Source organism: Corvus cornix, chromosome 5 (genome assembly GCF_000738735.6).
Source record: "Corvus cornix cornix isolate S_Up_H32 chromosome 5, ASM73873v5, whole genome shotgun sequence".
Classification (NCBI taxonomy): domain Eukaryota; kingdom Metazoa; phylum Chordata; class Aves; order Passeriformes; family Corvidae; genus Corvus; species Corvus cornix.
In genome coordinates this window covers 39,178,604-39,196,206 of record NC_046335.1, presented here as the reverse complement: position 1 = coordinate 39,196,206, position 17,603 = coordinate 39,178,604, and the positions used below count along the sequence as shown (strand labels likewise).

Genomic DNA, 17,603 nt, shown 5'->3' with positions numbered 1-17,603 from the left:
TTGCCTCTCCCCATGTGTCCACACTGCCAAAGGTTATTCACACTTGGAGAACTTCCCCTTGGCTCTCATCTACATTGCAGTAACAACAGCCTGAAGCCCCAGGAGTCAGAGAGAGATGCCACACAGTATTTGGAGCAGGGCAGGGACTGCCAGGAGCTCAAGGCAGCCACTGCCGACAGCTCTGAAACCAGAGGAGAGAACACCACTATGTGGTGGAGTGACCTTGCAAGCCATCCACTCCCAGTTCCGGCTTGGCTGTGGAGGTTGAAATTGGGGCCTTTCCCCTCCATTCAGCACGTGTGATACCACCCTGGTGGCACTGCATCCTGCTTCAACTGCTCCCATATGCCAAAAATACTCATGAGATGTAGCAAGTTTGTCACAGGGCCACCAACACAGCTGGGGCAAGAGTAATCAAGTACAAGGAGAGGATGAGATAATGGGGGCAGTTTAACCTGCAGAAAAGTTTGAGGGGGAACATTATTACCATCCTCAGGAACCTGATGGGAAGGTACAGAGAAAATTGGGTCAGATGCTGCCCAGACGCGCACAGTGACAACCTGAGAGAGACCAGGCACAGGTTGCAACAAGGGAAATTGAATAGTTATTAGAGGAAAAAAAATCCCGAGGAGCTGAAGCACGAGAGCGAGTGTCCATGGAAGCTGTGTTCTCTACACCCTGGCAACACTCAAAACTCAACATCAGTAGCCCGATCAAATTCAACTTTGCTTTGAGACAGCAGTGTGGACCAGGCGATCTCCAGAGGTTCCTTCAGACCTCAGTTATTCAATGTTTTCAAAGACCTCCGGATGGCAGAGGTACCAGGCTCTGGTACTTAGAGGTACTTCGCTTACACGGTCCAAATCTCCACGAGGCCAACAGAGAGGCTGAGGGAGGCATAAGGAGCCCGGCTGGCTCTGGGAAGGATGCATGCGAAGCCGGGATCCCAGCGAGCACAGCCATCCCCCGGCGCGGCAGGACTGCCAGTGTCGCAGGCAAAGCACGGGACGGGAGTGCGGGGATGGAGACAGGCAGTTCTAGGTGGGTGGAAGCGAATCCCCCGGAGACGAGGCTCCGACTCCACGGGGAGGACAGCGCGCAGCGAGGGGAATGCTCCCCAGCTTCCCACCGCTCGTGCCAAGAGCTCGAAAGGAGGGAAAAGCAAACTCCCCGCTCCATCCCCACACCGTGTCCCGCATCCCCCTGCGGCTGCGCTCAGCCGGGGTCAGCCCCTCGACCGGGCCTGGTGAGGCGGCTTGCCGACGGCCCGGCGGCGGGAGGCTCCTCGGAAGCCGGTGCTCCGCCGCCTCCGTTCCGGATGCTCCAGCCACCTACAGCCAGCCCTTGCCCGGGAGCGTAGCTCCCTCCGGCCCCGCTCCGCCGCCAGGTGCCGGGGCGGCGGCACAGGCACCACCCGGAGCTCGCCCGCCCGGCGGGACCCACCGTCCCGCCGCCCGCCCCGCCAGGTGCTCACCTGCGCCCGAAGAGCTTGAGGCCAGTGAAGCGCTTGTTGCTGTGGCGGCGGCCCAGAGGGGGCGGCGGCCCCCACTCGGGTTCGGCGCCACCTGACGCCCCGGAGGAGTCGGCTGTGGCGGCGGCGGTGTCAGAGGAGGCGGCGGAGGGCGAGCCGCCGGACGGCGGGGGCCGAGCCGCCTGCATGGCCGAGCTCAGGGCTCGGCAGCGCCGCCGCCACCGGGGTTCCAAACCAGGGGAGGGCACCGAGGGCGGGCGGGGGGCGCGGCCGGCCCGGGTTCCCCCGCCCCACCGGCCGCGGGCAGGAAGTTCAGCCGCTCACCGGTGGGACCGCCGGCCGCGCCGCCAGCGCCGCCTGCCGAGATTGGGGAGCGGGGCTGGCGGCGGATCCCGTCCCGTGGCCCCCGCGCCCGGCGCCGCCGCCTCAAGGAAGCCGCGTGTCAGCCCCGCCGCCGCCCCGCGCTCGAAGAGGCTCGGCGGCAGAAGCGGAGCCTCCCCCTGCCTCCGCCTCCCATTGTTCACCGCCGGACGGGGGGGACGGAGCCAACAGCCCCACCGCCCTCTCCGGGGACCGGGAACCACTGCCGGCCTTGTCGCCGAGGCCAGCCCTGAGGCTCTTACCCAGCCCTGAGGCTCTTACTCAGCCCGGCGAGCGCCTGCCCCGCTTCTCCCTGAGTCCAGCGACACCCTGGCCCAGCGGCCGCTGGCGCAGCGGCAGGGGCAGGCCTGCCGGCCATGGCTGCCAGTCCAGGCGAGGAGCAGCTCTCCCAGCCCTCCTTTGCATGGAAATGTGCCGGCCGCAACGGCAGCTTCCCCGCTTTCCAAGGGCGCGGAGCCAGGCTGAAAGCCGGGGCTGCGGGTCTGCGAGGGCAGGGCCCTGGCTGCCCGCTGCACGGTGCTCCTGCCGACCCTTAACACCCTGGGGCAGGTCCCACTGGGAACCTCGAGCACCAGCCGTTTCCAGGAGGGCTGGTGGGGATGGGGACACACCTTGCTGCTTCCCAGAAATCGACAGCCCAGGCAAAGCCCGGCTCGCCCGCTGTGCTCACAGGCTTGGCGTCGAAAGCGCCCGGGCGGCCCTGTGACATCCTGGCTGGGAGGTTGTGCTGCGCAAGCCCAGGCACTAAGAGAAGAGGAGGGGATTGCTGGCGAGGCGTTGGGCGAGCACGGGAAGCCTTCCCCCAGCCCACAAAGCACGGGCTGTCAGCACCCGCCACAGTACCTTAGCCCCCCAACAGTACGAGGAAGGCGGCAGAGTCCAGCTCGGTGGATACCTTATATCTACGTCCCCCGGAGGGCTCTGGGGAACGTCCCAGGAGCGATGCCGCCACATCTGCCGCAGCATGAGCTGATGCGCTCAGCCAGCCCGGGGTTCACTCTCGCTCTTCCTCCCCCGGCAGCCGCTTTCCGGAGTCATCCCGAGGGCAGGTCCCTGGCAGTGCTCCGCCGCCCGGCCGCCCGGCCGGGGCCCCGGCTTTGTTTGCACCCTCCACCTGGTTCCTCTCTCTGCACTTCCTGGAAGTGTGAGGGCGGCTGTCATCACAGCCGGCTTTGCGGCCTTCTTCCCACGGCGCTGGCCATCTCCTCAGCCGGGTCTGCTCCAGCGAAGCCTCGTGCGCACCCTCAGCAAGCGGGAGCACGTCCTGGCACGCTGGGCTGCGCGCTGAGGAGCCGCACCTCCCTTGCTGGGTGGTTCTTTGAATGCCCCCAGACTTGAGACAGCCCCTTCGCCCAAAGCTGTCTCAGCACTGCCATGTGCACTGTGCCATGGCAGTGGGTTTGTCCTCCTGCCACCTGCCCTGTGTCATGCACTTCCTTACCCTGCAGGGCACCACAGCACTCACAACCCCTGGGTGGATGCATCCTCCCTGTGTGGTGGGTCTGAAAACAACATCCAGCATCTGCTCACTCTGCACTGGAATTCGTTGAAAAAATGCCTTGATAAACCAGGAATGGGCAGTGTGAAAAGTAGAACCATCTAGGAGGCCTCCAAAGAGTGAAGAAACAGCCTGACATTCGTCATCCATCTCCTAGTCTGGGGCGACACAGCCTAAGCCTGCAAGCCTGGCCTGTCCCCACCTCCAAAAACCCCAGCTCTTCACAACCGGATGCTGCTTGGTGTGCTCTGGCTCCAGGAGAGCTTCAGATCACCAAGAGGGTCTGTGGACAGCTTCTGTGGGCCAGAGAAAGGCAAGCAAGCAAAGCTGGTTCTGGCAGCCTGCACAAATGGCATTTCTAAAGGGGCACATGGTCTTGCTTTAAACTCCATCATCAAAAGCAAAAAAAAAAAAAAAAATCATTGACAGACCTTGATCTCACCGGGCAAGCTCTGAAGCTGAACACAACCCACTGCACTAATTACTGTGCAGAGAGAGGAAAAGGCAGGTCCTGGATGCCTGACTCCAGCTCACAGATCAGGGAAGGGAGAGTTTTGTTATTGTGGAAAGGGTTCGTCATCCCTGCTGCTTTGCATGCCATGATGGGTTAGTTGCATTTTCTCCCTGCCTGCAGACATTTCCCTTTCATGTTTCTTTCTCTGTCTCGTGGTGTTGATGTCTAGTCCCCTTACCCAGGAGCATCAGGAGCACCAGGGCTTGGTGAGGCTGTTGGAAAAGTAACACACCCCCGGGACCTTCACCATCCTCTGTGTGCTGTGTCCGTGTATCCTTTCACGGTTCTGTCCCTTGGGCTTGGTGCAAAACTGTGGAGCAATGTAGATACAAAAATGCTGCTAGCAAGGATTTTCTCGCTAGTTTCTAAGTCCGTGAGAGACTTTTCTCTCACGCAGAAGAGGTAGCAGGGAATGTAAACAACCAAGCCACCTGCAACCTTGAAAAGTCTTGTTTATGGTATAGTAGAAAAATATTTTGACAATGGATGTTTTAGGATTTTAGCCAATCACCCCTAAGGGGTGGCTGGTCCTTTGTCCAATTAGACTATGAAGAAAAAAGTCTATAAAAGAGTTTGTAAAATAATTAAATGAATAAATCTTGCTGCACAATTCCTGCCTGCTGGATCTTCTCTCCTGCTCCTCCCTATGGCTGCGGGACACGGTGATATACCGTAGGAACCAGGCCTGCGGTAATAGAGCAACCCCTAGAATTCCCAGTCTTGGGTGCTCTTGGTCAGGAGGCCAGAGGAGACAGACCCTGCTGGCACAGGCTTCTCTGTATGCAGCACAGGAGAGGGATGGGGGTCACTGTGCTGGATGTTACTGTGAATTGGCACCCTTGTCTTCATGCTTAGTTTGTGCAGCACCCTGATACTGAAAGGATTAAGCTGCCCGCTTCAGCCCAATTCAGCAGGATACCTGCCTGCGGGTTACATTGTGAACAGGATCAGATAAGGGAGGGAGTGGTCAGGGAAAGGGATGGCTCTTGGTTCAGGGATCCCTGCTCTCCCCACCCAGAGTGTTCAGATGTAGGTTGGCATTGCCCCTAACACTGGCTAGTGCCCCTAACAACCTCCCTGCTGGCCTGCTCGGGGAGTCCCACCCCATGGTCCCCCTGTATACCCACACCACATGCAAAGCTGAGGCTGTGGCTGTGGGGACAAACAGGGGAGGGAGGCTGTGTTCAGCTGCCTCAGGGAGCCGACCTGGCTTGCCTGATGTGGAAAAAACACAGCAGGAGGAAGGGCAGGAGCATCCCCTCTGGCAGCAGCAGGGTCTTGGGTCAGTTTAAACCAGGCAGTGTGCCTGGTTTAAGATGGGGCTTGGGGCTGCATTATGCCACCCCTCCCTGGGAGTGCTGCAGGAATGTCGCTACACAGCCAGGCTGTACCCACAACCTCCCTGTTTCTCCAAAATTGCCTCTTGGGATGTTTCTATCTCTTGTTACACACAGTCCCATATCCAGTTCACCACTGCCTTGCACATAGGAACGTCTGGAATGAGAGCCAGAATGAGAGTGAACACGCACCAGCATTGTGCACCAAGCACAGGGTGATGCCAACTCCGAATCCATCCCACCCCTGTGCCGTGCACTAGAGCCTGTGTCTGACAGTGGGGCCCAGCAGAGCTTGTCCCTGGTTCTGGAGAGAGTCAGGGCAGGGGAGACGCTTGTCACCCCCGACCAAGTTTTGTGAGGAGCCACCTGCTCTTTTCTAGCACTTCCCTCTGGCCATGCCACCCATCTCCTTTCCCCTGCTGCACAGAGGGATGCAGAGACAAATGTCTCTGTCAGAGTGGAGCAGGCTTGGCTTGCTGGAAACGAGTGGGAATTTGATTATGCTGCTCTGCAGAGCAGGGCTAACACGATTAAAAGGCCAGCAGGCAGGACTCAGAGGAAGGAGATCCCCTCTCTGTCCCTTTCTCCCTGCAGACAGTGGAGGCTTTCCTTTCCTTCTTCCTCAGCCCCTGTGCTGCCCAGGCTGTCCTGGGTCTTCACAAACATCCAGAATCCAGATCTGAAGGCAAAAGGAAGAGAAGACAGCAGAGAGTTGCAACCATCTTCCCCTGGGCCCCTCAGGACTCCTACCTCACTCTCTCCAGCCACTTCTTCCAGCTCTCCCCTCTGGCCTGCTCTATGCCCAAGCTCCCTTGCTATTTACATTTCAAAGAAGCCCCCTCTGCTCCACTCTGCGGGTTATATTTAGCTTCCTGGCACAGAACACCCTGTGAGATGCATTAGCTGCGTCCTATTTGCCAGCCGGGAACTGCGCTGAACAGCCGAGGTGCCTCACATCTCCCTGGCAGGGATGGGAGCTGCCTGGGGGGCACAGAGGGACACAGGACCCACTCTTCCCGCTGCCATAGATGCCTGTGTGGAGCCCTGTGGTGCTTGGGCTGGTCCGGGCACTACCTCCGGCCGTGACCGAGAGCCGAAGGGTACGTGTCTGACACCTGGCACCCCGCCCCATAGACGGGGCCTGCGGAGAGCTTGTACAGGAGCTTTTGTGTGCTTGTGGTTTCCTTTCTGGGTAAACACCCCTCCGGGCTGGGTTGCTGGGAGCAGTGGCAGTGACAGAGGCTACTGCTGCAAGCATCACCCTGAAAGCAATGATGAAATTGAGAGGGAACCCACAACTGCTCGGGGGAGGTTGCAGGGTGCTGCTGTGACCTGCCACCACCTGTCCCAGGCCTCTGGCTCCAGGCTGGCTTTCCCTACAGCAAAGTTCTACCAGCCTCTAGCTTGCCTTATTGCCACTGGAGCTACCCGACTCTGGGAGCTAGAGATGATCCTGCCCCATCACAGAACCTTCGTGGAGACACTCAAGGCAAGCAGGAGCTGACTTTGGACTCCCCTTGTCTGAAGTGACTGTCTGGGGATCGAGGCACACAACCCTGGTGCTTGCTGTGCGTTTGCTGTGGTGACAGAGGGCATTGGGTCCTTCTGGCATTGCAGAGGCACCTTCCTACTGGGAAAATTTGTCCCAGAATGTGCAAATCTGGTGCACAAGCCAGCATCATTAATAAGTTTGGCACGAAACTGCTACTCAAATCCCTAAATATAACCCGAGTGCTGAGCTCTCTTCCACCCGCCCAAGGCGCCTCCATACACCGTGGCAGCTATTTATGGAAGGAACTTTATTTCCATGGGATTAATATCATTTCTGCTCATTTCAAAACCTTTATATAGCAGCTTATGCCGCCTGCCCCTCGTGATGACTAATGGGTCCCAGCAGGAGCAGGCAGGTTGGCAGCAAGGGGGCTGGGGCCTCCAACCTTCAGCTGACATTGAGGATACCTGTGATGCCCACGGCCCATGGAGGAGGTCCTCTAAACTCTGTACCAGGGTTCCGTAAGTGTCTCCAGAGCTGGACAGCACAGCAAGGGGATTTCTGTCAGCTCCCTAGGACTTCTCACTCTGCAGGAGGGGCACATGATAGGAGGTTAGCCCACCTCTGGGTAACAGCTCCATCACCACCTGACCTGCTTGAGGAAGCAGCTGGACCTGAAACTACAGGGGTGTCACGGGACAGAACAAGCAGGTTTCCACCCCCAGATACTTCCTCTCCCATTTCTCCTTCCCTTTGCTTGGCTGTCCGAAACACTGGGTGGAGGAAGCAGCTCATCCCAAGCATTTCTTCCTTTGCTGCTGGCCTGCAGGTTGCTGCAGCATTCCCTCTAGCCTCTCAGAATCCTCCCTTCTGCAAAGCCTGCATTGGATGGGGAAAAGTCCCTTGCAAAGAGACCCCTTGTGAGAGTTGTGTAGGACAGAGGTGCTTTGTGTTAGGGCAGCACAGGCTGGGGCATGTCAACTGCGCCACCTGCTTGGGGTGGCTGGGGTGGGATGGGCAGGGTGTATACAATCCCTAGCAACCTTAGATAATTTTGGAACAAATTCAGGCTGATAATTTAGGTTGCAATATGGTCCCTTCCTCCCCTGGGAAGGCTGGAAAATTGCAGCTGGCTAATCTGTTCGCAAAACACACTGTGAACATCTGGAGAAGACAGCTAAGAGGAGAAAATCCTGCTCTGCCTGGCACAGTAATTCCTCATCCTCTGTGCCATCAGGGCCGAGACCCTCCCAGCTCTGCCTGGTGCCTCAGTGAGCAGCCCTGGGTACAGAATGAGGACCAGAAGAGCTGCTCATTGCCCCAGCTTGTGGCAAGGCTCAGGGACACAGGAGACCTGGACAGGTCTCTGCCACCCCGGCTCCTGCTCGCCACCCACGACAGGAATAACAAGTGCTGGGGATGAGTCAGCTTCGGGGCCCCTCCTGCTCTGCAGGCACTAATAAGGTTTCCCATTAGTTCCCATTACCGCAGTATTAGAGAGCAATTTGCTCACAGCTTGCACTGAAGCCCTTGCAAGGGAGGGGAAAGAGCTGCTGTACGCGTGGGAGTGCAGATGGGGGGTGACCGACAGCTCCTGCCCAAACTCTTCCCCCTGGCAAAGCTCTGCACCCCAGGGTCCCCAAGGCCCAGACCAGAGGCAGGAGAGCTCATCCAGCCTCTCTGTCTGCCATGGCAGCGGGCATGGCACCAAGATTCTCTATGTCAGTGTTCCACCTGCTTGTAAATTTTGTGGCACTTGCTGAACATGGTGACATGGAGCTCAGAAGGACACAAACATCTCTGGGCCAAGCTAGCTCTGGAGAATGGTAAGAAGGCAGCTCCTGCCTTCTCCCCTCCTCTTAGTCCCAGACTCTCACAGAAGTCCAGGGTCAGTTCTGCAAGTGCTCATGTTTACTCTGGGCAGGTGCAGGGTCAAAGGATTTCTCCTCACTTACACCTGAAAGCCATTCTGCAAAGATGGGGGGTAGTAAATCATAGAAGGGCTCAAACACACTTCTAACGAAGGAAAGGGCAGGGTGGGACACCAGACCTTATTTGCTGTGACAGAAGAATAGAGCTGAAGTCCTGGAGATGCTGACCCAAGCAGGATTTCAGACATTATGGCTGGAGTTGGGAATAGGAGCTCACCTGAGTATCACCAGGCAGTGGCTCCCATAAGCCCCATGAGAGCTGTAAGAATCACTTTTCACCTCTGCCAGCTTTGCCTGGTGATAGCAGGGGGGAGGTAAGAACAGGAGTTGTGACAGAAGAGTCACGCCAAAAGCCAGGACAGATCTCCTCTTGCTGCAAGGTACCCAGACCACTGTCTAGGAGGCATTGCAGCCCCAGGATGGGAAGGGGGAGTTGGGTAGAAGGGAAATAAGGGGGTCTGCAAAGGTGATAATGGGGCTGCCACTGCAGAGGGGGCTCTTGCACGCGATGGGAAAGACTGGACTAACTGGTTACCTTGTTTCTGTGCTGAGATAGTTTCTGGTGGGAATGTGCTAGTGGTCGCTGGAAAGAGCCATCCCTGACCCCCTGGGAGGGAGATGCCTCAGGGACAGGCCACTCCACTGCCCCAGTGCAGCCCTGACACTTGGGGACCCAGATGTTCCTACCTGTAGGAGACCTGCTTTCTGATGGCCAAGTGCAGGAACTGCTCCTCCACCTCTGCCATGGCCACTGCCCCTCTCATCTCCTCCCAGGCTGGATCCGTGCTGCAGAGGCCCAAGCGTTGTGCTCGTCCAGTGTTCTCTGTATCTCCTGCTCCGCAGAGGCTTCCTGTGGCTCCCCTGGCCACCTCACCATCGCTCCTGGCAGAGGAGAAGTCTCTCCAGCTCTCGGGACCTTCAGCCATGCTGGAGTGAGGTGTCTCTCTGCGAGGAGTCCCACTCTGCCCCCAGAACTTCTTGGGCAGCCCAGTCGTGTTCCACAGGGTCCCACAGGGGTGCTCCACTTTGTCTCCCCAGGGCCGTGGGACAATCCCGGCAAGGTTTAACTCCCTGAGGGAGCACAAGCACGAGAAAAAACAGCGTCCAAATTTTGCAGTGGTGTTTATTGGCCTCTTGATAGCAGCTTGGGTAGCTCAGACACAGCAGCTCAGCCTCCTGCTGGCTCTACTGCCCTGCCACTCCGAAGCGGAGGAATATCTGACACAAACCTGAAGATGTTGGTGCTACTCCTCAAAGGTGCTGGCACCGTGAGAGCAGCGGGGAGCGAGTGCAGAACACGGTGTTTGCTGAAGAAGCACAGTCCAGGGATAGCGATGCTTGCAGTGAGCGAGAGCTTGGATTTTCTTCTGCGAGGTCCCTCTGGAGCCAGGCACGTCTGTCACTGTCCCCAGCAGCAGCAGCTGAGCAGGAGCAGCGGGGAAAGGTAGGCAGCGAGGAAAGTGCCTGTGCACAAAACCTGGAGCAGCTCTCAAAAGACAAAGCAGAAAGTGAGCATTGAGTGTGTGCTGTGTGCATGGGGAGGGGGCTGTGGGGAGCTGCATCCAGCAGGCAGCCTGGTGTCACCTTAGAGACACTTGAAACTAGCACTTAACTCTTTGGAGTCTGGGAAGGCAGAGGAGGGTGACAACTCAGCCACCGCTCTCTGCCTGCAGTCCAGCTGGCACCTGCCTGCCAGCAAGGGCAGCTCAGGCAGCTGGGTCTCAGCCACTTGTCTTAACCAGACCTACTGTCAGGTGAAGTCAGGCAGCCTGGAAAACTGCAGGACAGCAGCAGCCCCAGCAGAGCAAAGTACCTGCTGTTTTGTCCAATCATCCAACATGGATGAGATCTGTCCAGGGACAGGGTCCCCAGCTGTGGACAGTGGTATCCAGCTGAGCAGAGGTATTGCTGTAGCATGGCCTCTGTCCTTCCAGCTGGCTCACTCAGCTCCTTGCCACTTAGGAGGCTACATTATTCCTGATTTTTCCTTATTCAAGTCAATTTTTCTCCAATCTTGGCATGCAAAGGTAGAACCACCCTTCTGTTCTCTGCCCACGTCCATCAGAAGAGTTGCATCATTTGTTTGTCCTGGGCTGTGACTGGACTTTGTGACCCCAGTCCCAGCCCACCCTGGTGCTGCAGATGACAGCTGGGGTAAGAGATCCCTACAAAGCTCCCATATGTGCCTGATTTGTTCTGCCCCAGATTCACAAGCTGTGCCTTTACCTGCTAGGCCCTGGAAAATTCAAACTTTGTGTCTATAAGAGCCGTTCCCTGCATCATGGCAAGGTCCTACAATCATGTATTGCAGCAAGAGCACATTGCAGTCACCTGTAATCCCAGTGTTTTCCCATGAAAGTCTGGCATGATGGGAGCAGGAACCTGTCCTCAACCTGCTCTGACTGTTGTATCGCCTTGGGAGTCATCAGGAGCATCTCATCCCTCATGCCAGTACTCCCCATCACCTCGATATGGCCCTGTGGCACCTCTGCTGCAGGGTGCTGTGGCACAGCACATTCCCGTGCCACTCCTGGGAAGCAGCAGGGGCTGAAGAAGTGCCGTGTCTCTTTCCGGTAACCACAGCCCACTGGCACCTCCAGCTCAAGTTACCGAACCTTTGTCTGACCCTAAAAGTCACAATGACATCTGTCTCTGGCTGCACCTCCTGGGGGATTTGTGCCTCCCAGGGGTACAGCAGCCCCCACGCCCACTCCTCCACAGAATCGTGACTGGCAGGGAGCCCACACTCTCCTCGCTGTGTGACTCAGCCCTTCCAGCCCCCACAGGGGTTTTGTTCTCCCTGAAACCTGGAGTGCTGCTGGGTGAGCCCTCCCTGACAAGCACAGCTGGCCCTATGGAAACACCTTCACCCTCACTTGTGGGAACAGAGACCTGCTTGGGAGCTTGCCAGTACTCCCTGCATGGGTGCATGGCCCTGCTCCATGTCCTCCTGCTGCCCACAGAGGCTGGGAGCAGGCTGTGGAAAGGGAGAAGCAGCTGGTGCCCAGCTGGTGCAGAGGGACTTGTGGCATCTTGTTCTTCTCACCACTCACAGTGCAATGCTTCTCTTTCTGCCCTGGGGCTCTTCCTGGCCTAGGGAGCCTCTGCTGCCAATCACTATGGGAGCCACCTTCATCTGTGCCAGCTGGGATGCCAGGGCAGGACAAAGATGGGCTGCCCAGAGGAGCTACAGGGGGTGCAGAATGCAGGTCCACTCTTGCTCCCAGGGAATTTTGGGAAACATCTGTCTTGTCCCTTATGGTTAAACAAGTTTGTGGCCACCAAGCTGGGGAAGTGGATGGCCAGTCAGGGATAGATACAAGTAGGAAGCTGGGTGAGAGGAGGGTCCAGACTTCCAGGTAGGAAAGAAGGGAGAGCATTTCTCAGTGGTGGGTGTGTCAATGCCATAGGAAATGAGCTTCAGGGTGGGAAGCAGAGGCCTTTATTGCAGGCACAGGAGAGCCCTGAACTAACAGCACCTTCAATCAAGTCAGAGTAAGGGGCTGGACACTGGGTGCCTCCTGTCTTCCCAAGGGGCCTAATCCTGCTCTACAGAAACCCCCTTTGTGGGGAGCAGCTGCCAGCAGAGGATTTCTACCTTTCTTACCACATGCCAGATTGTATAGCTGTCACACAGGCAGGGCAGGCCAGATTTTGTGTGTCTGGAGAAGATGAGACATCACAGGATATGCCTGCATGGAGGGATGTAATGGATTGCACAGGCTTCTGCATCTCTCTCTGCCCACCTCTCTGCCAGATATTTTGTGTTTCTGTCATGAATAGGGTCACCCTTCACTTGGAGCTCCCTGAGGACTTGGGAAGAGCAGCCAGATGCTGCCTGAGGATGATGGGGCTGGACAGTAGGATTGGGTCAGTTCTGTCCTCCCGGCGCCCTTCAGCTGAGCCAGGTCATCTGCTTCCTTGGTGCTTACCTGCTTACCTGGGGGACACGCAGGAGTGTGCCTCTCCTGTGCCCTGGGTAGGGATTTCCTTCTGTGTGGGCATGTGGGACAGTGCAAAGGCATATTGGTATTTACCATACAGACCTCATCCTTGTTTTTGCAAGCACAGGCAGGACATGAGCTCTCTAGGAAGCGGCATTTCTAGTGAGTAAAGCTCTGTGAAGGTACTGTCTCCTTCCCTGGGCACAAGAAGAACCTCCACCCTGCTCACCTCTAAGCCCCATTTCAACCACCAGATTAGAAAATCAACAAGATTTGTTGAGGCAGGACAGATCAGTGTCCATCCAGGTGCCATCACTGTTAACAAGCCCCCAGCACCTGGGGGGTGTGAGGGGGTGCAACTGTCCCATTTTCCCCAGAAGTTGTCCAAAAGCCCAGGATTCTTGCCAGGTAGCAGGACCAAAGCCTGTTCATCCCATAATGGCTGTGTGAGACAACTGCTAGCACACTCCCAAGTGAGAACAGCAAGAGGGACTACACCAGGCTTGGAGAGCAGGGATACTCTCCTGAGAGCCTTAACAGCACATGTCCTTCTGTAACAAACAGAACATACCCACCAGGCTGCTACCACGCACTGCCAGTGACCCGCTAGGCAGCAGCAAGCCACAAAACCCAATTATTTTCTCTCTTTATTTTTTTCTAATTGGCCTGGTAACAGAACAATTGGGAATAATTTGTCTCTGAAAAACAAAGTCCGTGTTCTGCCAGCATTTTTTTGTTCAGGGCTTGTATGAATTGACAGTGCAGAGGCTTCTGAGAAATGTGACCCTGAATGGGCAGAAGCCCAGCTTGTTGTGGCAGAGCTCAGCTGGGGCACTTGGAGCAGAACAAGCGCAACTGAGTGAGGCTGAAGGTGACTTGTAAAGAAGGTGACTCTTGCTTTGCTAATTCTCTCAATCTGCTCTAATTAGTTGCTGTAGCCAAACTGGTAGGTATGATTGGCTGGTGCATTTTGGGAGGCATAGTGGGGATCAAAAGATCCTAATGTGCCTGCTTTGAGCAGCTCAGAGTTATCTGGTAGACTGCAGAATTAGGAGGATTTGTCAAGATGAAGGGAAATTTTCTCCTGATGGAAGGGGTTCTGATTGCTCTGGCTGCATCAGTGTTAAAGGAGCCAAAGCCTGAGAACTCATCCTTTTAAGAGCTTCCCTCTTGCACCTGTTTTGGAGTGTGCATGAAGGGTGCAGGCCAAAATCTCCCTGGAAGGCAATTCCCAAAGAGCCGTGTGAAGTTTCACAGGGCTGAGCAAAGCAGGGGCCCTTCCTTTGGATTAAATCTGGTGAGTGCAGGGAGCAGCCCCACTCCATAGTGAGGGAAGGTGCATCATACTGACGCAGGGTTAGGAGGTTGCTTTTGGACAAGGTGCTGCAGGGAAAACATCAGATTCTCAACTCACAACTAGTTCTGGCCCAGGAAGAAACTGCAGGGCAAGGTCAGGCATTTCCTTGCATTGGCGGGTAGGCAGGGGAAGAGAGCTCTGCAAGGGTCTGCAAAACCCACATCAGACTAATCTGCCATGGATCCCACATCAAACTCCCTCTTGGAAGTACAGACCCAGCTCAGAAAAGAGAGTTCCTGTCTCTCCCAGACACTGTTCAATGGCCAGCTCAGTCAAAACAGCGAGGCAACAGCTTTACTCCTCTCCACAAAGAAATTACAATCTGCAGAAAGAGACCTTTGCAAGCCCTGAGCCTCACATCCTGCTGTGGCAGAGTCCTGCTGTATCAGCCCAGCCAGAGGTGGGAGATAGAGACACCTTATAGCATCTCTGAAAGGAGCTCCTGCTTGGGCTGCCTTCCAGACATGAAGGGCTGACTGCGAGGAATTGTTTCAACGGTCAGATTCTAATGAATCCACTTGGAGCTTGCTAGAAAATGAAAATTTGTTTTCTAGACCTCCTGTTGTTTTGTGTTTCACACAAAATCAGGACAAAAGCTATCAGTTTTCGCAGATGTAAATAGACTGTCAGAGGTACAGGCTGACAGACAGCCAGGACCCAGGTTGCTGCCCATCTGAGTGCAGCTGCTCTGCTTTTACGGTTAATGAAAAGATTTAAGTATTTTTTCAGACAGAATAGGACCACAGTGCTAGGAGCTATGTCTTTGTTGTACAGACCCCTGCACAGCCTCTTCATCAGAATAGCCCATTGCACCTCATATACTTTCTTCCATGATCTTCCTCCTTCTAAGAGGATGATAGTGGTGTTTCAAAGGGGGAGAAGAAACTGAGGCAGAACAGTTCTGACTTGTTCAGAACTGCAGAAGAAATTACAATGGCAGTGCTGCTGGAAATAAAACATGCAAGTTTGTTTCTAGCCCCTGACATGGAGTGTGAGGTCCCAGTACTGAACCAGTTTTCCATGTGGCCAGGGAACGGGACAGGGAGCAGGAGGTGAGGAGCTGTGCACGTGGGCTGACATGACAACCATGCCTCAATGAAAGCACCTGTCAACCCAGGGCTGATGCTGCATCTTTTTATTTTATTTTTATTTTGCTTCATAAAGCAAATGCAGAGCAATTGATAGAAGGAGGAGAAAGGGTGGCTTGAAAATAAAACAAAACAAAACAAAAACCACAAAAAAACTAAGAGGGAAGAAGCAGCTGCTGGAGTATAAGTGGAAAGTGAGCTGCTACAAGAAAGAAGTTCATAGATGCCAAGCCCGCACTAATTCTTAATAAAATACAATACTGAAAATAGGATCTGAGAGTCTCCAAAATACAATATCTTAAGGGATCGGCAATAATACAAAATAAGTTTCATTATGTACAAACGAGTTCTGCTCTTGATCTCTGTACAACGGTGGGAGTGGGAGGCATGGGGACATGCTCAGTGAAGTGTTGGGGTGGAGGAGGGCGTGCTTGGACCCGGCAGTGGTTCTTTGTGCTGGGGTGGAGGTGGAGGATGGGGAGTGCAGTGGTATCTGGTGACCTGCGGGTCCTGTGGGGAGAGCAGAGCTGTGCTGAAAGCCTTCCTCTTCATCACCCCACTGGCCACGCATGCACGGCTGCAGCTAGCTGTGTCCAGATTTTCCTAAATGACTTTGAGGGGCAAAACCAATTTTCAAAAGGGAGAACAGAAGGATGTGAGGGCCCTTTCTTCACTTCTCTCAGTCCTTGAGCAAGAGCCATCCCATCCTTCCTCTACAGGGAGCATTCTCCACTCCCGGCCTGGGGGAAGAGGAGAGGCTGGGGCAGTGCAGAGTGAGTCCAGGGTGCTTGATGAGAAACAAGCAGAAGAGGAGCCTGCTGGGAGACCTGGCAGAGTGCAACCTGCCACATCCCAGATCTCCAACACTCTTATCCCACATTGTCCTTCCATCAAATGGCAGCTGAGGGAATGGAGTGAGGAGACACTTCAGCCTTTTCGCAGGGCTTTTGCTGGAGAGGAAGAAGGGTCAGAAATGGGTGTCTGGGTGCTAAAGAGGATGGCATAGGCTTGAGGTTACTTCAACACCAAGCTTGGCAAGTCTGGCCCAAGAGGTGGTATGGCAAGAGTTTGCTACCTTTGGTGTCAGCATTTAGAAAGAAGAGGTCTAAAACTGTCTTTGGTTGTCCTGGCCAATTCCAACATGCCACCTCTTTCCTGACAGATGTACCTGTCTCCAGAAATGCCAGTAAGTCCTCAGTGGCTTTCACAACACTATTGTGCACACAGAGGATGTGAGGGGAATGATGGTTAATCTGACAGCCCTCCAAAGGGTTGCTTAGCTCTCTCTGCTGGTTCCTAGGAACACCCCATTTGGCATGAAGCAGAATCAGGGATGGAGAGCCGGGATGGGGGTTGGGTTATGGGAATGTGTTTCTCTCACTCACTCTCAAAGGGGGAGGCCTGCAAAATGGAAAGTGAGAAGGCCACTGACCTGGTTAGCACTGCACTGTAGGGCCCAAGCTGGGAACAGAAAGAAAAATACCACCCCTGCCAAAACTGGGGTGCTGAGGGTGGGGAAAAGTGGGTTGTGAGGGAAAGTTGTTCTCTCTTTCAGAGCTCTGGTCACCCAGAAGCTGCTGGCTAATTTTTATGGTGATTTATCTGTCTGGGATCTCTCTCCCCCACTCCGTTTGTGTGCAGATCTGTGCAGATAGTTGGTGTTGAAGTTACGTAGGCGTGTCCATCAAGAGAAAACTAGAGCAAGAAAGAACTAGGTTTTCTCTCAATGGAAGCAGAAATATACTAACATATGGAGGGCAAGGAATGAGCTCAAACTCTCCAGAGCCATCTCTCCAGCACCAGCATCACCCACTCCTAAAACCCTCAGGCAGGACAGTAAATCCAGCACTTTCTCTCTCCTTCAGGTGCATCTGATGTAGCCAAGGGGTACACATGTGGGGACAGCCCCCTTGGTCTGGAGGCTTTGGGGAGTGAGCTGAATAGTTTGTGGGCTTCCCCTGATCTCCCTCCACCTCAAGGTGAGCCCACATCCATAGGGTAGTGCTCATTTAAGCAGGAGGTAAGGCCAGGAGAAGAGGGAGTCTCAGGGCTTCTCCAGACACTTATTGCTGGTTCTGGCAGTCCTGTGACTCCCCTCAAAGAGATCAGCACTAATGGGGATGGTGGGGAAGGGGAGGAGCTGAACCCAAGGCCAGTTTAGGAGTGTCTAAATGCAGTGCCCTCTCCTGCCAAGTCCCCTCAGTTGCTTAGTGAGGAGGGAATCCTGCAATCAGACAGATGAGGCCTTGAGGTCCAGCAGCTGCTACAAGAATTCAGTTGTCTCACTGGAGCTTGTCTCCCTGAGGAAAAGAAAAGACAAGGCATCAGTCAAGGTTCATTGTAGCCTCCTATGCAAATTCACCTCTCTGTGTACCCAGCTAGCTTGCTCTGACCAGGATGAACTCCTTCCACAGGGCACTAAATGGAATGCAAACCTGGGACCACTTGAGTCATCCAGCCCTCCACATCTTTATACAAGTGGGACACTGCTTTATGGATGAACTTTTGCTCTAGAAAATGAACTTGTTCTTATGCTCCCTGCCAGCACTGGCCTCCTCCAGCCAGTGCTCTTAGCTGACTACCTGTCCCG

The 17,603-nt window shown here is 55.1% G+C and overlaps 2 protein-coding genes across 9 annotated transcripts in view; both read right to left on the bottom strand.

Moving 5' to 3' along the window:
* DGKZ (diacylglycerol kinase zeta) overlaps positions 1–10,132 on the bottom strand; it is a 55,000-nt gene extending 44,868 nt beyond the window's left edge. For 2 of the 6 annotated variants that reach the window (XM_039551742.1, XM_039551743.1), the window contains exon 1: positions 1,475–1,708. In XM_039551742.1, coding sequence (XP_039407676.1) covers positions 1,475–1,659 — 185 coding nt within the window. In that variant the 5' untranslated portion in view covers positions 1,660–1,708. Of the gene's footprint in view, positions 1–1,474; positions 1,710–2,463; positions 2,541–2,747; positions 3,070–9,311 lie in introns of those variants that run through there. The other 4 variants (XM_019281765.3, XM_010413349.4, XM_039551744.1 and 1 more) reach the window with 4 other exon arrangements.
* Positions 10,133–15,045: 4,913 nt separating this feature from the next.
* CREB3L1 (cAMP responsive element binding protein 3 like 1) overlaps positions 15,046–17,603 on the bottom strand; it is a 45,167-nt gene continuing 42,609 nt past the window's right edge. For all 3 annotated transcript variants that reach the window (XM_039551745.1, XM_039551747.1, XM_039551746.1), the window contains exon 12: positions 15,046–17,313. In XM_039551745.1, coding sequence (XP_039407679.1) covers positions 17,277–17,313 — 37 coding nt within the window. In that variant the 3' untranslated portion in view covers positions 15,046–17,276. The remainder of the gene's footprint in view (positions 17,314–17,603) is intronic.